General features: G+C 49.0%; 1 protein-coding gene across 2 annotated transcripts; it reads left to right on the forward strand.

Annotated features, from left to right (window-relative positions):
- Positions 1-571: 571 nt before the first annotated feature.
- On the forward strand, positions 572-15,611 carry DELE1 (DAP3 binding cell death enhancer 1). 2 transcript variants are annotated; one of them, XM_049102018.1, is made up of 14 exons: positions 576-737; positions 1,409-1,523; positions 1,615-1,738; positions 3,790-3,937; positions 5,093-5,254; positions 5,503-5,591; positions 5,693-5,789; positions 9,156-9,298; positions 10,128-10,286; positions 10,381-10,473; positions 13,121-13,286; positions 13,797-14,036; positions 14,214-14,314; positions 15,020-15,155. In XM_049102018.1, exons 1-12 carry the CDS (start codon positions 707-709, stop codon positions 14,033-14,035), a joined length of 1,566 nt encoding a protein of 521 aa, XP_048957975.1. In that variant the 5' UTR covers positions 576-706; the 3' UTR covers position 14,036; positions 14,214-14,314; positions 15,020-15,155. The 2 variants fall into 2 exon arrangements, with proteins under 2 accessions (XP_025300985.1, XP_048957975.1); XM_025445200.3 differs by lacking the exons at positions 13,797-14,036; positions 14,214-14,314 and having other exon boundaries at positions 572-737; positions 15,020-15,611.
- The last annotated feature ends 4,317 nt before the right edge of the window (positions 15,612-19,928 follow it).

Raw genomic sequence — 19,928 nt, forward strand, 5'->3', positions numbered from 1 at the left:
GATCCTTATCAAGGCACAGGCCGAGGCCCAGAGAGGGGAAGGAAGGGGTCGTGAGGAGCATATATGAGGAGCATATACGGCGACACAACGCTGAGCCAGAGCCGGAGGCCCGGAGGCAGAACGCTGCTGCCTTTCCATCGCTCACCCCACCCCGTCGGTCTGGGCCGGGGCCGGGGCCGGGGCCGGGGCGGGGGCCGGGGCCGGGGCGGCTGGGACTCCCGGCTTCCCGTCGGACGCTCGCGCTCCTCTCCTCCCCCGCCGGCCCCGGCCTCCACCGCCTCGTCCCGTGGCGGGGCTGGGGAACAGGGTTCCCCGTTCGCGTTTCCACGGCGTTTGCAAAGTCGTCCTCTGCTCCGAGGCCGCCCTAGCCCTGCGTCCCCGCAGTCCCTTTCCTGACGCGGCCCGGCTTCGCCACCTGCGACCTCCCGCGACCTCCCGCCGCCGCGCGCTCTCCCCTCCGGGCGGGCGGCCCCTCGGCCACGGGGAGGTGGGGCCCACGTCCCCGCCTTCGCCGGCCCCAAAGGCGCCCGCACCCCCACTTCCTGCATCGCGGCGCGCGCCTTCCGGCCGCTCTCCTTTCTAATTGGCCGGCCGAGCGCCTCCTCAGTCCGCGGCCCCGCGGAGGGTGCCGCAGCGGCCCGTCGAGCCGCTGCCCCGGGGTCTGGGCTCGGCCTCCGGACTGCGAGTTCCCTATGCCGTTGGCGACATGTGGCGCCTCCCGGGACTCCTGGGCCGAGGTAAGGGGCGCCAGAGCCGCGGGTCGTTAGGCAGCTGAGACTTCGAACGGGAGGAAGAGGCCCGGCCAGAGGACGCAGCCCAAGCGTTAGCGGGCGGGGCTGGAGGCGAGGGAAGGCGGGGCCTAGGGGGGGCGGGGCTGCACCCGCCCGTCAGGCGCCGCGGGAGTTCGAGGTGTGGGTGGGGCTCAGGGGAAGAGGGTGGAGCTTAGAGTCCCGGAGATGGGCGGGGCTATTGGAAGGGGGAGGAGTCAGATAGCTGGAGCTCAGCGTCTACGAAAGATGAGGCGGGGCCAGTGGAGGGGGGGGGCGGTGGGAAGGGGCGGGATCTGGGGACCGGGAGCTTCAAACGTGGAGGGAGTTTGTGTGTGAATGTCTGGTAATTCTGTTGTAACAGTAATTGTCAGCACTGGGAGGACATCAGAACACCTGGGGAGCATCTTCAAAATATGCCCTGAGTGATTCCTGGTTTATTGGTTCAGGATGGCACTTCAGAAACTGTACTAAGCAAGAGTCCCACGTATGTGCCTGTTTAAGAACTGCAGAGGGAGATGCCAGTGATTCCTGGGTTCCTGGGATGGGGCTCTGTCAAGCAGCAGAGGGAAGATCGGTGGGGCCACCATTGCCTCATTTCTGTGTATGTCGAGGTGATTGATCTTTGTTGTTCTACACAGTTCTTCCCCGACTGCTGGGACCTGGCCTCCGCGGGGTAACGCCCAAGTCCACCAACCCAGATGGGTTTCAGACTGCCTCGTCCAACCTGCTGGTCCCTGTGACCAGCTTTGACAGGTGAGATACTTCCATTCTGTCACCCATCTCTTCCTCTGGTCTCCTCCTCTCACTTGGGATAGAAGTTGATAACCTTTCTTGCTTTATCTAGGGCAGGCCACCATGGCCCAGGCCCAGGCACAAACAGGGGCCCAAGGTCCCATGGATGGAAGGATGCTTTCCAGTGGATATCTACCCGTGTTTCCTCAAACTCCTTGTGGGATGCCCTATCATGGGTAAGCCTTCCCTGGCTCTGTACTTGACCTTCTGTGTGGATGAGAATGATCCTGCATGGGAATAGAGCCTAGAAACAAGAGCTAGGGCATCATTGTCCCCACACTCAAAATTTGATTAACCCATGGCATTGGAGCCTATTTGGGGAAGTATTGCTGCTTCCCATCCCCCTGCCCTATTCCTCCTTTTTCCAATAAACATTTTTTTAATACCTCTGAGCCAGGCATTTTTCTTAGGTGCTAGTGACACAGTGGAGAATACGATAGATATGATTTTTGCCTTGATGAAGCTTACAATGAATAATACTAATTAGCTAACTTCTTATGTATTAATGCAAGTATTATGTATGCATTACCATATTTAATCCTTAGAAATTATCTTGGAAGGGAAATATAATCTCCATTTTATAGATAAAGGAAGTCAGGTTCTGAAACTTTAGGTAACATGCTTAAGGTCATAAGCTATGAAGTAGGGAAGCCATATTTCTTCAGGAGCTCATGCTCTTAGCTTCTGTGCTCTACAGCTTATTGCTTATTTCTCTGTGCACTCAAATTCTTTCTCCCTCAATGAAGATGTAAACTCCATGAGGACAGAGGCTGTAACTTGTCTTTGCCAGTGTACCCAGCACCTGTTGTAATAAGTATTTGGGTGTGCACAGGACAGATCCTGGTCCATGATTAGTTGCTCAAAAAATATTTGTTGACCCTGATCTATAAAGTCAGTGCTCAGTAGCGCACACTAGGTCCAACAAGGCAGAATCTCTGCCATGCAGGCTCTGCACATGTGCCTCTGCTTCTGTCACGTGTCTTCCCTATCACTTCCATGCTGTGTACTTTGGACAGGTGACTTGACTTCCCTGAGCATCAGTTGACTCATCTGTATATTGGTGTCATCAATAGAATGGAGCCTGGAGTCTCCATGGCAGGGCCACTTCTCTCTGTGGAGCTGCGGACTAGGGGCATAACGTACCTTGGAGAGCAGAGCATTTTCCCAATTTGTCAAAGATTGGAGCCCTAAAGCAATTCCACAGAGAGTCCTTCTAGAAACTGGACCTGGAATCCAGGGGTCTTAATGCTGTCCCTCACTGCCTTTGTGAAAGGTCCTGAGTACAAGCTGTCCCCACTGCCATGGATACATGTCCCTGTTATTACATGCTGGCACCTTCCCTTCCTTCTGGCTTCAGCTCACCCATCACCCCTACAGAGAGGCTTTCCTTGATGCCCTATTTTGTCAGACCTCCCCCTTATGCTTTGTGTAAACTCCTGGTTTGTTTCTTTTTTGGCATTTATCATAAAGTTATTGTGCTTATTTCTCTGTGTACTCGAATTTTGTCTTTCTCCCTCAGTGAAAATGTAAACTGCATGAGGACAGAGACTGTAACTTCTTTACCAGCGTACCCAAAGCCTATTGTGATAAATACGTACTGGGTGTGTACAGGAAGGGACAGAGAAAAGCAAACACTCACTGGGCTAGGAGCTAGCTTAGGTCTTCCACAGACCTGTCAGAGAAGAGACACCTTCAGCAAGTCTGTACCTGTGAATGTGTCTGTAGTGGGGTGGCTTGGGCAGAGGGAAGGGAAGAGTTGTACTCCAGGCTAGAGAAAGAGACTGAACCTGATGGGGACCTGTAACCTGTCACTGCATTTGTGGCCAAGCCCCAGCTTACCACGTTATTTCTTGCCTGCTTAGACTTTATTTATTCACTAACTCATTATGCATTTAATAAATACATGCATGTATATATTAGTTCTTTATCTTAGTATTCTTCTAGGCTCCGGGGATACATTGATGAGCAAAGCAGACATGATTCCTACCCTCGTAGTGCTTAGAGACTAACAGGAGAGACAGACCTTAGCTAAATAATTGTTGAGGTGATGATTTAAGTACCAGGGTGACCAGGGCTCTACAGGGGAAGTGTGGGCACTGGGAGAGTATGAGTTGGCCTCAGCCAGGAGTCTGGAAAGGTTTCTCGAGGAAGTGATGTGTGAGCTGCAGGATGAGGCTGGAGGAGGTGATGAGTGCAAAGCCGGGCCCTGACGTGCTGTCTTTCCCAGGGCACCCTGGCCGTGCTGGCCCTGCAGCTGGCAAGGCAGATCCACTTCCAGTCATCCCTACCAGCAGGACCTCAGCAAGTGGAGCGTGGCTCTTGGCACAGTCCCCTGGACCATTTCCTTTCATCTCCCTTGTGGCATCCGTGCTCCTGTGAGTTCTTAGTCCCAGGGACAGGAGGGATAGGCTGAGAGTTTCTCTGGGCCAGGAAGCATCTCTGGACACACCTCAGGAAAAGAGCCATCAGCAGCTCCTTGCCTTTCCTATCTGAAGTCAGAGGAAGGAGAATGTGAGGAAGTTCTATCCACCCAGGGTGTGGGCCACACCTGCCCTTCAGTGTCCTCCCATGTCCTCCCCTCACCTCCCATGGAGGGAGCCCTGCAGGGATCCAGGCCACTTTAGATCCTGGGTGTGGCTTCCTGCTTACCACTCAGCCAGTTGGGGCATTCTCTGGCTAGTCATTCATTAATAAATGAATCTTCATTGAATAGCTATTATGTACCATGGTACCCAGGCAGTACTGCCTAGTGGTTAAGGCCCTAGAACTAGTGTCAGGGTTCAAGCCCCAAAGCTGTTGCATACTAGTCTTGTGTCCATGAAGAAGTCACTTTTAACTTAATTGTGCCTCAGTTTCATCATCTATAAAATGGGATAATAATAAAACCTACCTCGTAGGTTTTGGGGAGAAGTAAAGGAGTTAATACATGCCAAAGAGTTAGAATAGTGCCTGGCACATAGTAAGTACCCAGTAAGTATTAGTTTCAGTTCTTGTTCTTACGATTATTATTATTATTTTTTAAATATTTTATTTATTTATTTGTGAGAGACAGAGAGGCAGAGAGAGAGGCACAGGGAGGAAGGAGAAGCAAGCTCCATATGAGGAGCCTGATGTGGGACTTGATCCCGGGACTCCAGGACCACACCCTGAGCCAAAGGCAGACGCTCAACCATCGAGCCACCCAGGCATCCCTGTTCTTAAGATTATAATCGTGATTGATACTATCATCAAACAAAGTGCCAGGTACTGGGGCTATAATGATGAATAAGATAAATGCCTCCTTACCATTGGAAGAATTCAGGCAGAGGAATGATTTATACCTAGGGCAGGAGATCCACATAAGTGTGGGCCCCTCTTGACCCCTACAGAGGGAAGTGGCAAAGGAAATGGAGAAGGGAGGTGGAGGTGTGTGAAGGAGGTGTCAGGAGAGTCCACAGTCTTCCCCCAAATCTCAGGGAACACTCAGTAAAGCCTGAAAAGACCGAGCTGATCCCTCTTCTGATGTGATTGCTCTTACTGGGTCTTTCCAGCACTTCGGAGGCACATCCTCCCCAGCCCTGCTGGCCCAGCTCCCAGGCATACTGGTCTCAGGGAACCCAGGCTGGGCCAGGAAGAACCCTCCACTCAGCCCGAGAACCTCTCTTCACCCAGCTCTCTGAGGGCATCCAGTCTTCAGGATCCCATTGAGGAAGGTATGTTTCTACCTTCTAGAATCAGCAAAAGGTAGAGGGGGTGGGTAATTGGACAGATGGACATTTGTTGCTATGTATTCTGGATAAGGTAATTGTCATTATTGCAGGGCCCCTGCTTTCTGGGGAATGATTTTGTTTCCTGGCAGTGGTGCTGCTGGAGGGGCTAGTGAGACTGGGATGGTGGGAGAAAAGGAGAAACCACATTCTTTCTCCTTGCCCTGACTGGGTGTCACCCATTTTCCTTGCAGATCCCAGTGATCTCAGCTTCCTGCACACCAGTAGTAGCTTCAGATCCAGGGAAAAGCCAGCCCAGCCTCAGCCCACTGGAGAAAAGCAGGTATTGTTCAGATTTGGCCTCCGGATCCTCATAATATTCCCCTGGGCAGGTGGCAGTTCCAATGAACAGTCCCATGATGAATCTTTATATTTCTTCCTCAGGAACAAGATAAATCAAAAACTGTTTCCCTTGAGGAGGCTGTGACTTCCATTCAGCAGCTCTTCCAGCTCACTGTTTCCATTGCTTTCAACTTCCTGGGTAACTGGGTGGACCCTGCATCAAGGCAGGCAGATAGGAAAAGTGGAAGGGGTATGGGGCTAGTCAAACAGAATTAGGGTAGGGAGTAGTTTAAACAAGAGAGAGTTTATTTTCTCCCAGGTAGGTAAACCAAGTGGTGGCATGGTGGCACAGTGTGTCAGGGGACCCATCCTCATGATTCTGCCATTCTTTTTTTTTTTTTTTTTTAAATTTTATTTATGATAGTCACACACACACAGAGAGAGAGGCAGAGACATAGGCAGAGGGAGAAGCAGGCTCCATGCACCGGGAGCCCGATGTGGGATTCGATCCCGGGTCTCCAGGATCGCGCCCTGGGCCAAAGGCAGGCGCTAAACCACTGCGCCACCCAGGGATCCTGATTCTGCCATTCTTAAAACTGGCTTCCATCTCAAGGTCCAGAATGTAGGCTTATGGCTTCACTTACTTGCAGAGACTAGGAAATGTAGCCTTTAGCTGAATGACCATGGGCTTACCTGGAAATTCTTCTTCTTCTTCTTTTTTTTTTTTTTTTTTAAGATTTTATTTATTCATGAGAGACACACAGAGGCAGAGACACAGGCAGAGGGAGAAGCAGGCTCCCTGCAGGGAGCCTGATGTGGGACTCGATCCCAGGATCCCAGGATCAGGACCTGAGCTGAAGGCAGATGCTCAACCGCTGAACCACCCAGGTGCCCTTACCTGGAAATTCTGTCACTGTGTAAGAAGGAGAAGAGAAAATCTTGGAGGATACCTTGAATTTTCTGACACATTTAGGCAAGAATAGGCTCCTGAGATTTGGAGCAAGCCCCCAAGTGTACAAGCAGGAACCTCTTACTCACATCTGGAGACTCCAGGTGCCCCTCCACCATTTGTCTTGTTCTGCACAGTGGCTTGGCTTAAGGGCCATGCCTTTTAACGTGGTGACTCAGATAATGGGCAGAGGGGTGAGAAGCTGGGATTCATTTCTTTTGCTAGGCCCTATTTTAGGTGTCAGGGATACAGTGATTCCTAAGATAGAATCCTTACCATCATGGAGCTGACAGGTGAATTGGGAGAGGAAGAAAAACAATACATTGGCAAGCAAAGAGAATTTCAGATGGTGGTAAATGTCATAGAGAAAAATCAATAGGGGATGTGTCTGTGACCTGGGGAAGGAGCGACTTTGGATTTGGAAGTCCTTACTGATGGGAAGAACTTTGTTCTGAGACTTGACTGACACACCAAGCCAGTCTTGTTTCCATCTAGAGAAAGAGCTTTCCAAACAGCAGGAACAGCAAGTACAAAGGTCCTGAGGCAGGATTCAGTTTTGCTTGTTAAAGGAACAAAAGAAAGGTGAGTGTGGCTGGAGCTTAGAGATGACCAGAATATTAGAAAAAGAAGTCAGAGAAGCAGGGAGGGGCCAGATCAGGCAATGCCTTCTGAGCCAAGGAGGAATGGATTTCCTAGGTGAGATAAGATGTCAGTGGAGGGTTTTACACTGGAGCAGGGGGAGCTGTTACATGATCTGAGTTACTTTTTCACATTTCTCTGGCAGTTGTATGGATGCCAGAGGAAACGGGGGGAGACTGGGTTGGAGCTGTTACTGATAGCATAGTAAAGCCTCATGGTGACCTGGTTTAGGTTCGAGGCAGAGGAGACAGAGAAGAGAGATGGATGAGGGAGCCCGGCTGGGGAATGGGGACAGGGTGGGTTCCTTCGTCCTCTTGGGTCTTCTCAAGGACAGAGGGCTCTTTCTGAATCCTGGACAGTGAATTTTCAGGCAGCAGGGAGGTGACTTTAATTCACTATGGGCTGAATGGAACCTGGCTTCGGCCTCATTAGCTTTTTGTGATTTTGATGGGCAGACAGTCTCTTCTGAGAATTTTCTTGCCCATTCCTTCATTCATATATTCATTTATTCAGCAATGCTAAGCAGTGTGGCTGAACACAAAGGGAGCATAAGCCATAATCATATTTTGCATTTGTATAGAGCTTTCACCCTATGCAAAGTTATTTCTTCTACATTCTTTTTCTGCTTCTGCCTCCAGGATTTTGCAGTCTAATTGAGGAGACAGGGCTTGTACTCTGGAAACAGTTTAGTTCATAGAAAAAGGCTTGTATATTAAGTAAATGCCTAGAGAATGTATAAAGTCTGAGTGTGGTCTGAAGGTTCCAGAGGCGAAATAGGCTGGGAAGGCCTGATAGTGGAGGCAGAAAGATACCCTGGGCAGGAGAGACAGCTTGAGCAAAGGTTTGAATTGGGACTCACCTGTGCCCAGCCCCTTCCCTGTTTTTTTGTCTGCTTGATCGTTTGGATGATAAAATGAACATGGGCTTTGCTGTCGGACACACCTAAGTTCAGGTCACAGTTGTCTCACATTCTCTCTCACGATTTCCTCCTAAAGCAGGATTAACAGTATCAGTTGTTACCAGTTATATTTAGTTGGTTACAGGCAGCCTAAACCCACTCTGGCTAGCTTTTTTATTTTTTATTTTTTTTAAAGATCTTATTTATTTATTTGAGAGACAGAGAGAGAGCATGAGTCAGGTGAGAGGCAGAGGGAGAAGCAGAGTTCCTGCTGAGGAGGGAGCTCAGTCCCAGGATCATGACCTGAGCCTAAGGCAGACACTTAATGGGCTGAGCCACCCAGATGCCCCCCCAGTCTGGCTAACTTAGGCACAGAAGGACTCCATTGGGATCTATTGACATCCCAAGTCTCAGAAAGGACAGAAGTCAGGGAAGTTCCTGGGATCCTGGGGGTAGTAACTTTTTTTTTTTTTTTTTTTTTAATTTATTTATGATAGTCACACAGAGAGAGAGAGAGAGAGGCAGAGACACAGGCAGAGGGAGAAGCAGGCTCCATGCACCGGGAGCCCGACGTGGGACTCGATCCCGGGTCTCCGGGATCGCACCCTGGGCCAAAGGCAGGCGCCAAACCGCTACGCCACCCAGGGATCCCAGCCACCCAGGGATCCCAGCCACCCAGGGATCCCTGGGGGTAGTAACTTAGGGACAGGGTCTTCAGAGTGCTGCTGTCAGAATAAACCTGCAAAAACTGTTTTTTCTCATGCCTCAACCAGATTGAGATTCAGTTTTCTGAGAGAGGGACTTAGTGGTTGGGAAGAGCCCAGCACATTGATTGCCAACATGGGGTGGTGGGGAAGGGCTGCTGCCAGAGGGAAATTGGGATGCTGTCACCAAGAGGAGGATGTTGTATAAGAGGGCAGACCCCACTGCTGTCTCTGGCAAACCAGTGAAATATTGGGAGGATGGAAACATGCAAAGTGTCTAGCTCCAAAAAGCAAGGAAGCAGCCTGTGAGTATGTGGCCAAGGATGTGGGGAAGTTCACGGAAGAAGCTGGGTTTCTGCCCTGTGCTTTCTGCAGGGACAGAGAACGTGAGGAGTGGGGACTACACGGCAGCCTTTTCTTACTTCCAGAAAGCAGCAGACCATGGCTACAGCAAAGCACAGTACAACGTGGGCTTGTGTCACGAGCATGGCAGGGGCACCCCCAGGAACCTCGGCAAGGTACTGCACCTTCTCCCTGGCCCCAGGCCTGCCCCCTAGAGCTGCACTGCCCAGAGCTGACCTCCAGAAATGAGCAGTGGGCCCACCTTGGAGGGAGTTCAGCTTCTCTCTCTCAGCCATGAGAGAAAAATAACAAGCTCCTAACTTCTAGGAAACTAGATTCAAAAGGAGGCCACAGACTTTGTCTTTTTTCTTTGCAGCCATATCCTCAGGACCTAGAATCTTATGTTGATGAATGGATTAATTCATCCTAAAAAAGTAGGATGACTACGCAAAGATGTTATATACAAGAATCTATTTCTTAGAATTGTATATGATGGCAAAAGAAAAAAAGGAAAACAATTTGAAGTTCCTTCAGTTGTGAATTGATTAATAATATCTATGTGGGCCTTAAAAATGAGGCAGTAGATCTATATTTACTGGCAGGGAAAGACATTCCTGGTATATTGTTAAGTGAAAAAATAGGTTAGAAAATTGTGACTGTTGTTCTCTCTGTTTCTTTCTCCCTATACTCACATTATATATGTGTGTGTGTGTGTGTGAGAGTGTATGTGTGTATGTATAAATACCTGCGTATGTGGGAAGAAATTTGCAAAGCTGTAAATGAAAAGGTGAACAGAGAATGATCTTTAGGAGGCAGAATTTCTTGGGATTTTGTGTTTCTATTTTCAGTTTATCTGTATTTTGAAATTTTGGCTTATCTGTATTTTCTGACTAATCTGTATTGATTATGTACTATTTAATTAGAACAGTTTTTACAAATTTCACTCAGAGGGAAAGCTGGCTTGCAGAGGTACCAGTTGACTGGGTGTCCCTCCTTTTATCCCAGGCAGTCCTTTCTTACCAGCTGGCTGCCAGCCAGGGCCACAGCCTGGCTCAGTACCGCTATGCCAGGTGCCTGCTGCAAGGCCCAGCCTCCGAGTGGGGTCCTGAGCAGCAGAGGGCAGTATCTATGCTGAAGCAGGCTGCAGACTCAGGCTTGAGAGAGGTGAGTGCCTGAGGGGGGTCTCTCCTGAGCCCTTGGAGCATGTAAGGCCTGGAGTGACCAAGATAACCTTTCTCCTTTCTTGACTTACCCACAGGCTCAAGCCTTCCTCGGCGTGCTTTTCACCAAGGAGCCACACCTGGATGAGCAGAGAGCTGTGAAATACTTTTGGCTTGCAGCCAACAATGGGGTATGCGCTCTCCAGCATCAGGGCTTGTTGGGGAGCGAGTCTGATGAAGGAGGGGATTTGGGAACTGGTGCCAAGCTCCACTGTGCACAGGAGGAACACTGGGCCAGCTTCGAGTCTTAACTGTCACTGACTTACTGTGACCCCTGGGCAGGTCTAGTGGGTGTGGTGGAGCTGGCTTACACCAGTCTGCAAAGAGGGGTTGGTGGCTTAAAATCAGCTTATGGGAGGAGGTTTGCATGGCAGAAATTACTAAATGCTACAAAGCCGGGCTCATTTCCCTGGAAAGCCAGTCATTACATTTACCAGCACACTCCTGGCTGGTAGCATCTTGTTTCCCTGTTTTCCTTATCTCAAAAATCAGGGTAGTCCTGAATGCCTCGCTTGCCTACTGCCTCACAGGGTGGCAGTTGTGAGGATCAAAATCTGAGGTCACAATGTGCAAGCACTTGGTAAGCTGTGCACAGGGCAGGTACATCATCACGAGTGGTGCAATTCAGGGAAATTGGAAGACGCTGAGCAGTTTTAGGGGGTGGGGTAGGTGTCTGGGGGCATTGGCATCCAGCCTGCAAGACCCAGAGTCTGTTCTCCACTGTATTAGTTCCATGGAGTGTTTATAAGTAATAGCAGGAAAAACATGTCCAGAGGGGTTAGGGAATACTGAGTTACACAGGTGTCTTTAATGCAGGACATCTCAGAGCTTTACCCCAGTGTGAATCACCAAAGACGTCTCTGGTTTGCTATATTCCTCAAGTGTCCTTGACTGTGATTTTTTTGTTTTTTGGGTTTGTTTGGTTTTTTGTTTTGTTTTGTTTTTTTTGTTTTTTGCTGTTCCATCTGGAAGGATTGGATGAAAGCAAACCATGTGCATGTACTAGAATTGCCCTTCATAGGGGCTGCTGCTGTTCTCTGTGTTTTCTGGCCAACACAATGATAGCTGCAGTGTACTCTTAGGCATCAGAATACTTTCTTATTTTTACTCTGTCATCTGTCATTGCCATCTGAAGGGGACCAGTGTCACTGGCCAGTACTGCCTCTATGCCTGCCTTCCTTGACAACTTAGTAACAAAAAAAGGAAATAACTCTATTTAATATGGGCAAAGGACTTGAATAGACCTTTCTCCAAAGAAATGCAAATAGCCAAGATGCTCAATGTCACTGTTAGATCCCCAGAGCCTTCCTCAGGCTGAAGGTGCTTTGCCTTCTTTGTGTGCTGGACAAGCCTGGGGGTACTTTGGCCTGCTTTAGTCACCCAGCATGCTAGAAGGAGAAGTGCACAAAGGGATGCTAAGTAATGCTGTGTTGGGCACAGTCCTCACACCCATTCTAATAGGAGTTGTGTCTTTGTAGGTTTGTACTGAGCAGTGTTGCAGGGTGGGTGTTTTGGCCTTAGGAGTATTCAGTACTATATGCTAAGCTGGTCTATGGCCATGAGTCCACCATATTTATTATGTAGACTTAGGCATGCCTGTTACAGAAACTCTGTCCAGAACTTTGATGCTAGAAGGTAGAAGAGAAATGGGACCATGGTTGGGAATCAACAGAGTATTTTGCTTTTTTAAAATTGGGGGCTTGAGGGGCACCTGGGTGGCTCAGTGGTTGTCTCAAGAATAAATAAGTAAAATCTTAAAATAAAATAAAATTTAAACTTGGGGGCTTCAATATAATGATACTATTCCACCAAAGAGGGAGAGATTAATGATGTAGGCAACTGAAAGTGTGAAAATAATCACAGTAATTTTTTTTTACGATTTTATTTATTCATGAGAGAGGCAGAGACACAGGCAGAGGGAGAAGCAGGTTCCATGCAGGGAGCCTGATGTGGGACTCGATCCTGGGACTCTAGGATCATGTCCTGAGCCAAAGGCAGATGCTCAACCACTGAGTCAGTGGTTGAGGGACCAGGCGTCCCCCTAATCACAATAATCTAAGCACTTTTCATGTATTAACATGTAATTCTCATAATAATGCAGTAAGGTAGGTACTATTATTATTTCCCACTTTATGGATGAGGAAACCAAGGCATGGAGGCATAGAATAATGTCTGAGGTTCCACCACAGCAGGTGGTAGAGCCACAATTGGAACCCAGGCTGGCTGGCTCTCCAGGTTGTGCTCCGAAGCCCTCCCTGCTACTGGCTTTTCGTTCTCAAAGGAGAGAGGATCTAGAGCCTTTTAAACTTCCAAAGGAGGAACATTCTCTGTAACGTATGTGTTGCAGCAGCGACTCAGCAGAGATTCAGAAAAGCATGCAGGGCATGCCTTTGGGAAGCCGAGCCTCTGCTCTTGACCCTGGGACTCTTCCACCTTAAGTAGGAGCCTGACCCCCAGGTTCCCCATAGGTGGGCTGGTTGCTCCCTGTGGCCGTCACTTATGCTTGCCTTCAGTGCCGGCCTCAGTGACAGAAGCTGCCTAGGCAGCTCTGGCTCGAATCTCCCTGGGCAGAAGGATCTCCGTCTCGTCTGTGTTGGGAAAATGTGGGCCTCTGGCTTTTCGTCCTTAAGCTCCCTTGGGACAGGGAGGGTCAGAGCTGGGCCTTGAACCTGCCGGATGAAGCCCCGGCATGCCTGACTGTGCCACCATCCTCCCACCTTAGCATTTCAGTTCTTCACCCCTGCCTGCGTGCCTGTCTGTCTGTCACTTCCCCTTTAGGACTCCCAGAGCAGGTACCACTTGGGGATTTGCTATGAGAAGGGCCTTGGTGTGCAGAGGAATCTGGGAGAGGCTGTGAGATGTTACCAGCAGTCAGCGGCCCTGGGCAATGAACCTGCCCGCGAGAGGTTGCAGACCCTCTTCTCCACGGAGGCAGCCGCTAAAGGTAAGTGTGGCTTCCCTCCCCTGAGCAGAGTGCCCTGCGATGGAGAAAGGGGTGGCAGTAGCCCTTGGTCCACTTGGCATTTCCTGCCTCCATGATGGGGAAGAGCACACTTTTTTTAGTCAGATGCACCTGAGTTTTAACCCCTCTGCCTCTGAGCTTGGACTCCGTGTCTTAGGTTCTTCACTTCTGAAAGTGAAGGTGGTCCTGGTGCCTTACCTGGAGGTAAGGATTAATTGAGAGGACTCTTGAGGGCTTAGCACAACCCAACCTGGCACCCAGCAGGTATTGAAGAAGTGGTAGCTACTCTGATGATTTTTCAGGAGAGACAGTATCACAAGACTGCCTCCTTGCCCTGAGTTGCCCTCTGAGGGCTCTACAAGCCCTGCTCACTCATGAGTTGGTTGGGCTGGCCTGGATTGACAATTCCAGAGGCAGCTAGGTCCTTTAAGAAGTACTTGCTCCAAAGTAGGAACCAACACTGTGTGTCAGAGTTGCTCTCGCTTCTCACAGCCCTGGGGCCCAGCGACCCGGCAGTTACAGGATTGAAGTCCTTCTCCAGCCCCTCCCTCCTCAGCCTCAATACGCTACTGGCAGGAGCCTCTCGCCTCCCACACGCCTCGAGCACAGGGAACCTTGGCCTCCACTGGAAAAGTAGGCATCTTGGAGCCAGCCCTGGGGCCCCCAGCAGGGCCCTCCCCCAACACAACTACCCCTTGGAAAGGAGTCTCGTCAGCCTTGGTTTTGGCTAAGGTGAGGTCGGATATGGGTCACTGGTGTCTCCCACTGGTGTTTGGGGGCAAGGGGGAGAGTGGAGAGGGTGGATGGTAACAAAAATAGGTGTCAGTGACCCTTTCCAAGGTGGAAATGCCAGTGGACACTGAGGTTCTCAAGTGCATGGCTAATAAATGACTTTGACCTTTCCCCCAGTTGGTCGCCTCCCAGATGAGCAGTGGAAACATTCACAGTGATTCCTGGTTCTGTGCACAGAAGGGATTCATTCAGTGACCTGTGAAAAACTCTCCTGAAAGGTCCAGAGACCCTGGTCCTCACTTTGGCCTATGACCTTGAGTAAACCCCTTACCTATTCCCTCCCATGTCTCAGTTTCCTCAGGCTCAGACTACTTCAGTTTTTGCCACCAACTGACGTGTGTGCCCTGGTGGTTCACAAGAGGATTTTAGCTACACCAATTAATATTTTCTTTTTTTTTTTTTCAATTTTACTCATTTATTTGAGAGAGTGAGCAAGAGAGCACAAACAAGGGGAGGAGTAACAGAGGGAGAAGGAGAAGCAGACTCCCCACTGAGCAGAGAGCCCCACATGGGGCTCGATCCTAGGACCCCAGGATCATGACAAGCCGAAGGCAGACTCTCAACTGACTGAGCCACCCACACACCCCTAATTAATATTTTCTATCTTAGTCGTTGGATATTTAATTTATAATGCAAAATGTGACTAGCACATCGTAGTTTGACAGATATTAAAAATAATCCATTCAAAGAAAAGCCTTGTGAAATTAGATAAAGGGGAGACAGATCCAGAGGGGTGGCACAAACTGCAAGAGTAGTTCCATGAATGGTTAAAACATAGGGAACACTTGCCATTGTCAAGATGAGTCCCAACATCTGCTTTTGTTCGTCCCCCATGGATTCAGGACCGTCTCCAGTTTCACCTTTAATCTGAAAGGAACGAGTTTCTTGCCTACATGCTTGATGTGTCTGCTTGACTTTTTCAGACCTCCTCACTTCAGCCCCGAGGAAGGGAGTCTGTGGGTTCTCAGAGAGATACCACAACTTGAATCCCAAAGCAGAGGCCAGTTACCTACTCAACTCCCTAAAGAACTTCAAGCACCTGCCCCAGTAAAGAAGAAGAAAGTATGTGAAGACCCAGGTCCTGGCCATGTCACCTTGAAGCAGTGACCCGACCTGCTGCATTGTTTTCTCAGCTATAGACCAAAGGTGTTGGTGTCTGCCCTCCTACCCTACTGAGCTCACATGGGGCCTTTCACTGCAGAAAGGACCTTGGTCCTCACTTCAGCCTGGGGAGGCAGAGTGGTGCCACGGTTACATGGCTTTATGAGTCATCAGGCCAGGAGAAGACCTAGACCCTCTGATTCCTGGCCCAGGGGCTCCCTTGCACGATTTCACACAGTGGCTTTACATAGAAGTGTTACTGTCATCCTGCCAATGTGAGGAAGGAAACGGAGACTGAACACCTGGAGGCTTGGAGCAGGAAAGTGTAGATTTTGAGATCCTTGTTTGTAAAGAGTATAAAGAGTATGCTAGAAATGGATGGGAGTTTAATAAAATAGATACCGGATTATCTCATCACTGTTGCCCTTGAGTGTGTTGGGGAGAGCTGGGGGCTGGGCAGGGGAACTGAAAGCTGAGGCTCCAGCCTCATTTCTAAACTCTCCATTAACTAATTTGAAGGATCTTAAAAGCTTCTCCAAGAGAGAGACTTAGGAAAAAATGATTTCTGAGTCAACGCTAATGACTCCAATTACTGAATTTGTGCATAGCTGTTCCCTGGCTTCTGGATGTTAGCCCAAGTTCAATAGCATAGATGTGGTTGAAGGGGTGGGGGTGGGGGAGGGACTGAGGACCAGATCCTCTAGTAACTGTTCAAGTGGGAAAGACCACCTAGCTTGGCTAGTTGAAAGGTGGGAGGAATTGGGCAGGAGAGGGTTGTTCCCTCTCTGCTGCCCACCTCTCCACCTCCCCAACCTCTGATGGGTCCTGCCATACTTTTCCAGCATCTTCCTCTCACCACTGGCTTCCTCCAGCTCCAGTGCCTTCCCTGACTGCTGCTCCCTTCCCAGGCTGCCCTGCACACTGGCCTCCCCACCCGCATGCTGGTCCCCTCATGCAGCTGCCTCCCACAGATGACGCCTTGGGATCTGGGACCTTGTTGTCTTTGTATTCTGGTATCCTCAGCACTTAGCAGGTAGGGGCTCCATACACACATTGGTTAGAGCTCAGGTTTTTAAGCTGTACAATGCACTAATCTCTCTGAGGAAAAAAAAAATTCTGTGGTTAAATAAGTTTGGGAAATGCTGTACCAGACATCCCTTTTTTATAGATTCACAATGTACATCAGCATCTTTAAGGTTCAAAGAAGTCTTGCAGTAAAGAACTTGGTTAACCCAATGTTTACCAGTCTGAGCTGAGCACAGAGCTCAGCTCCATGCAGACTGCCGATCAGTCTTCCTGGAGCACCTTCTGTAAAATGGCATTTTCTGCCCTCTTGCAGAGCCCAACTCTCCAGACTCATTCTTTCCTATTATCATTTTGGTTACTGATTCCTTCTGGGGAGCAAGGAGCAGTTCAGACAGCTCCAGGACAGGGGGTGTCCTGTGTTGATGAACAGATGCAGCCCTCCATGCTTCTCAGTCATTACAAGTTAAGTACTGATTCAATTTGGGGGTGCCAAACGTGGAGGTAGGATATTTTTAAGCTCTCCTCGTAGACAGGAAAAAAGGGAGAGTCATGAGAGAGATGTTGTCAGGGGCCCAAAAATCCTTGGCTGTTCAGTCACTGCGGTTGCCACACAGCCCCCAGGGGATGGGCTCCATCCACATACCCAGACCCTGCTGTGCTTTTGCCATTAAAATTCCATTATTAATGACTCACTGCCAGTGCCCTGAAAGGGAACAGGAGGGGGAGGGCAGGAAAGTGGCCCCTGCCAGGAGGGCCAGCCTGGGTTAGGATATTGCCGGACCCAAGCCTGGGGACCTCATACCCTCAGCAGTGAGACTTTTGTGTAGTTCTCTGCTGCCTCAGTTTCGTTATCCAGAGATACTGTTTCTAGGGAGTCCTGATGTTGCAGTCAGAACAAGGCTGTTTGATTGTTCATTGTATCTTCAGTGCTAACACAGTGTAGGGTACTTAGTAACTATGTTCAGTAAATATTTATTCAAAGAATGAGTGATTTTATGCATTGCCCCCTCTCCACCTGACAGCACCAAGTCTAGCTAGCACAGGGTAGGTGCTTTAGATATTTGTTGCATGAAAGATTCTGTATCTATTCTGGATCTAATCTACCCACTGCTATTTATAGTGCTATTTCTGACACATAGTAATCACTCAATAAATACAAAGGGGTTTGTTGAATGAATGTTTCTGATCATGCCTCCCTCCTTCCCCCACCCATACATTGTACTCCATGCTTAGTAGGAACTGGAAAGAATTGACCTATTTTCTAGGTGTATACTAGGTGCCAGGCCGAGCCCGTGCTAAAACAACTCCCTTCCTCTTCTGTCTTCCTTTGGGGATTTGGTTCTCTAGAGAGTCCCATGGGTAGTGGTTGCCATCTCATGCTTGTTCAGCCAGAGGAGAGGTAGGGTCAGTGAGCTGCCAAGCTGACGTTGGGTGACAGACAAGGAGGCTGCCTGCCAATCTCAGCTGCCCCCAGGCTCCAAGTAAGCACTGCACTCCCGGTGCTGGAGAACGGCTGACTATTGATAAAAAATGTCCCTCTGCGCTTTCCAAATTGAGACGACACTTAACTGCATGTTGGCTGGCTTGCCTGCCCCCTCAATCTCCCAGGGGACAGAGCCCATCTTGGTTGAAAACCGTTCTGAGCATGTCTGAAGTCTCAGCTTTGACATCTTGGCTGATGCGAAGAAGTTTCTGTAACCTTCCTGTTCAGCATGCTCACCTGTCACCATGCACCCTGTGTCACTCCCCGCCTGTTACTGGGAAAAGAGCTAAGTGTCCCCATGTTAGGAGGTGGTTGCATGGTGCATGTTGAGAGCACTCACCTCGAGTGTCTACATCCCCACTCCGACCGGACGTCTGTTGCCTCAGAACAGAAACAGCTGTACCCATCAGTTGTCCAGGGTCCGCGGGGAAGGCGGAACCAAGGACCCACAGAAAGGATCGCAGTGGGCCTTCATCTTATTTAGCTCATAGACCCCTTTGAAAATGTGGTGAGAACATTGACTCCTCATAAGAAAGTGTACATCCTCCTAATTTTGCATGCAATTTGGCCAATTCATGGATCTTGGAGCCCAGCCATGGATCCCAGGTTAGGAACTATTGGTATATTAAAAAGAACATTTAAAAAAAATGAACAACAAAAAAAAATAAATAAATAAAAATGAACATGATATAGACTCCAGATCCAGATCCTAGCCCTTCCACAAACCTGCCATGTGGCTTTGTCCAAGTCAGTCTTTTCAAATCTTGCCTTTTCCTTGGTGATAATATGTTCTGGCTCCTTATGATTAAAATTGTAAAAAAAAAAAAAAAAGGGCGGGGGGAGGGATCCCTGGGTGGCTCAGTGGTTCAGTGCCTGCCTTTGGCCCAGGGTGTGATTCTGGAGTCCCAGGATCGAGTCCTGTGTCAGGCTCCCGGCATGGAGCCTGCTTCTCCCTCTGTGTGTCCTGTGTCCTGTGTGTGTGTCCCTGTGTCCCTGCCTTTCTTTCTCTCTCTCTCTCTCAAACTCTCTCTCTCTCTCATGAATAAATAAATAAAATCTTTAGAAAAAAAATAATAAAATAAAATTGTCTATGTTTGTAGAGGTTGAGGCCGTGACTGAGACCAGAACAGCATAACTTTTTATAGGTTAACATATTCCTTAGAGAATCTAATAAGGACTTTGTATCTCCTGTCTAGAAAAATGCCCATACACAAGGCTTTGCCTACTAATCACAAGGTCTAACGACTACACAGTAAGGACTTCTGTACTAGAGTGAAGCAGTGATCTAGGGTATCCAATGATCCAGGTGATAGCCATGGTTCCAATGTTAATTAATTAACATTAATTTAAAAATTAATTTTTTTTTTTAAAGATTTTATTTATTCACTAGAACACACAGAGGGGAGAAAGAGAGAGAGGCAGAGACACAGGCAGAGGGAGAAGCAGGCTCCACGCAGGGAGCCTGACGCGGGACTTGATCCCATGTCTCCAGGATCTTGCCCTGGGCCGAAGGCAGCGCTAAACCGCCCAGCCACCGGGGCTGCCCTAAAAATTAATTTCTTAAGTTGCCTGTTCCCCTGTCCCTTCTCTCCACCCTCCCAACACCAGCTTGGCATCAAACATCCACTAGTAGTTGGGGCGGGGGGGAGGGAGCAGGGGGGGGTTGGCAGTCAACATTGTCTGCTCTAGTTCTAATCTACTCAGACTTTGATTTCATATAATGGAAACTTTTTTTTTCTTTCTTTATAATGACATCTTACCTAGAGCTCCAATACAGGTACAAAGGGACACTGAAACATTGATTTATTCATTTATTCATTCATTCATGCATTCAGCAAGTAGGTATGCATCAGGTGTGGCTTTGTGCCAGTCACCTGACTGGTCAGTGTGGAGACCCTGCCTGCTTAGTCTCCCCTGGCTTCTCTCATTGACTTGGGGAACCCAACAGCTTAAAAATCACTGATCTTGTAAGGAGATCACTTGAGGTGATCAGAGACCCAGAGACTCTGCTCTTTAATCACTTAACTTTGGGGAGCCTCGTTTTCCTCATCTGTGATATAGAATAACAGGATAATGGTGCCACGTTGGATTCCAAGTATACATGGCTTCCACTATCCTTGGTGGAAGTATGATTGGCCCATTTCTATGAACAGTGAATGTGCGTACTGGCCTCCAAAAGCGGGCAGAAGGAGAAGCACAGAGAGGAGTTTTCGCCTTCAGAG

Source organism: Canis lupus, chromosome 2, assembly GCF_003254725.2.
Source record: "Canis lupus dingo isolate Sandy chromosome 2, ASM325472v2, whole genome shotgun sequence".
Classification (NCBI taxonomy): Eukaryota; Metazoa; Chordata; class Mammalia; order Carnivora; family Canidae; genus Canis; species Canis lupus.

Excerpts from the sequence above, each read along its gene's own strand:
- DELE1 (XM_049102018.1), top strand. The coding sequence starts at position 707 with ATGTGGCGCCTCCCGGGACTCCTGGGCCGAG. Across the intron at positions 3,938-5,092 it reads CTTGTGGCATCCGTGCTCCT|CACTTCGGAGGCACATCCTC; the intron begins GTGAGTTCTTAG and ends GGGTCTTTCCAG. Across the intron at positions 5,790-9,155 it reads CATTGCTTTCAACTTCCTGG|GGACAGAGAACGTGAGGAGT; the intron begins GTAACTGGGTGG and ends TGCTTTCTGCAG.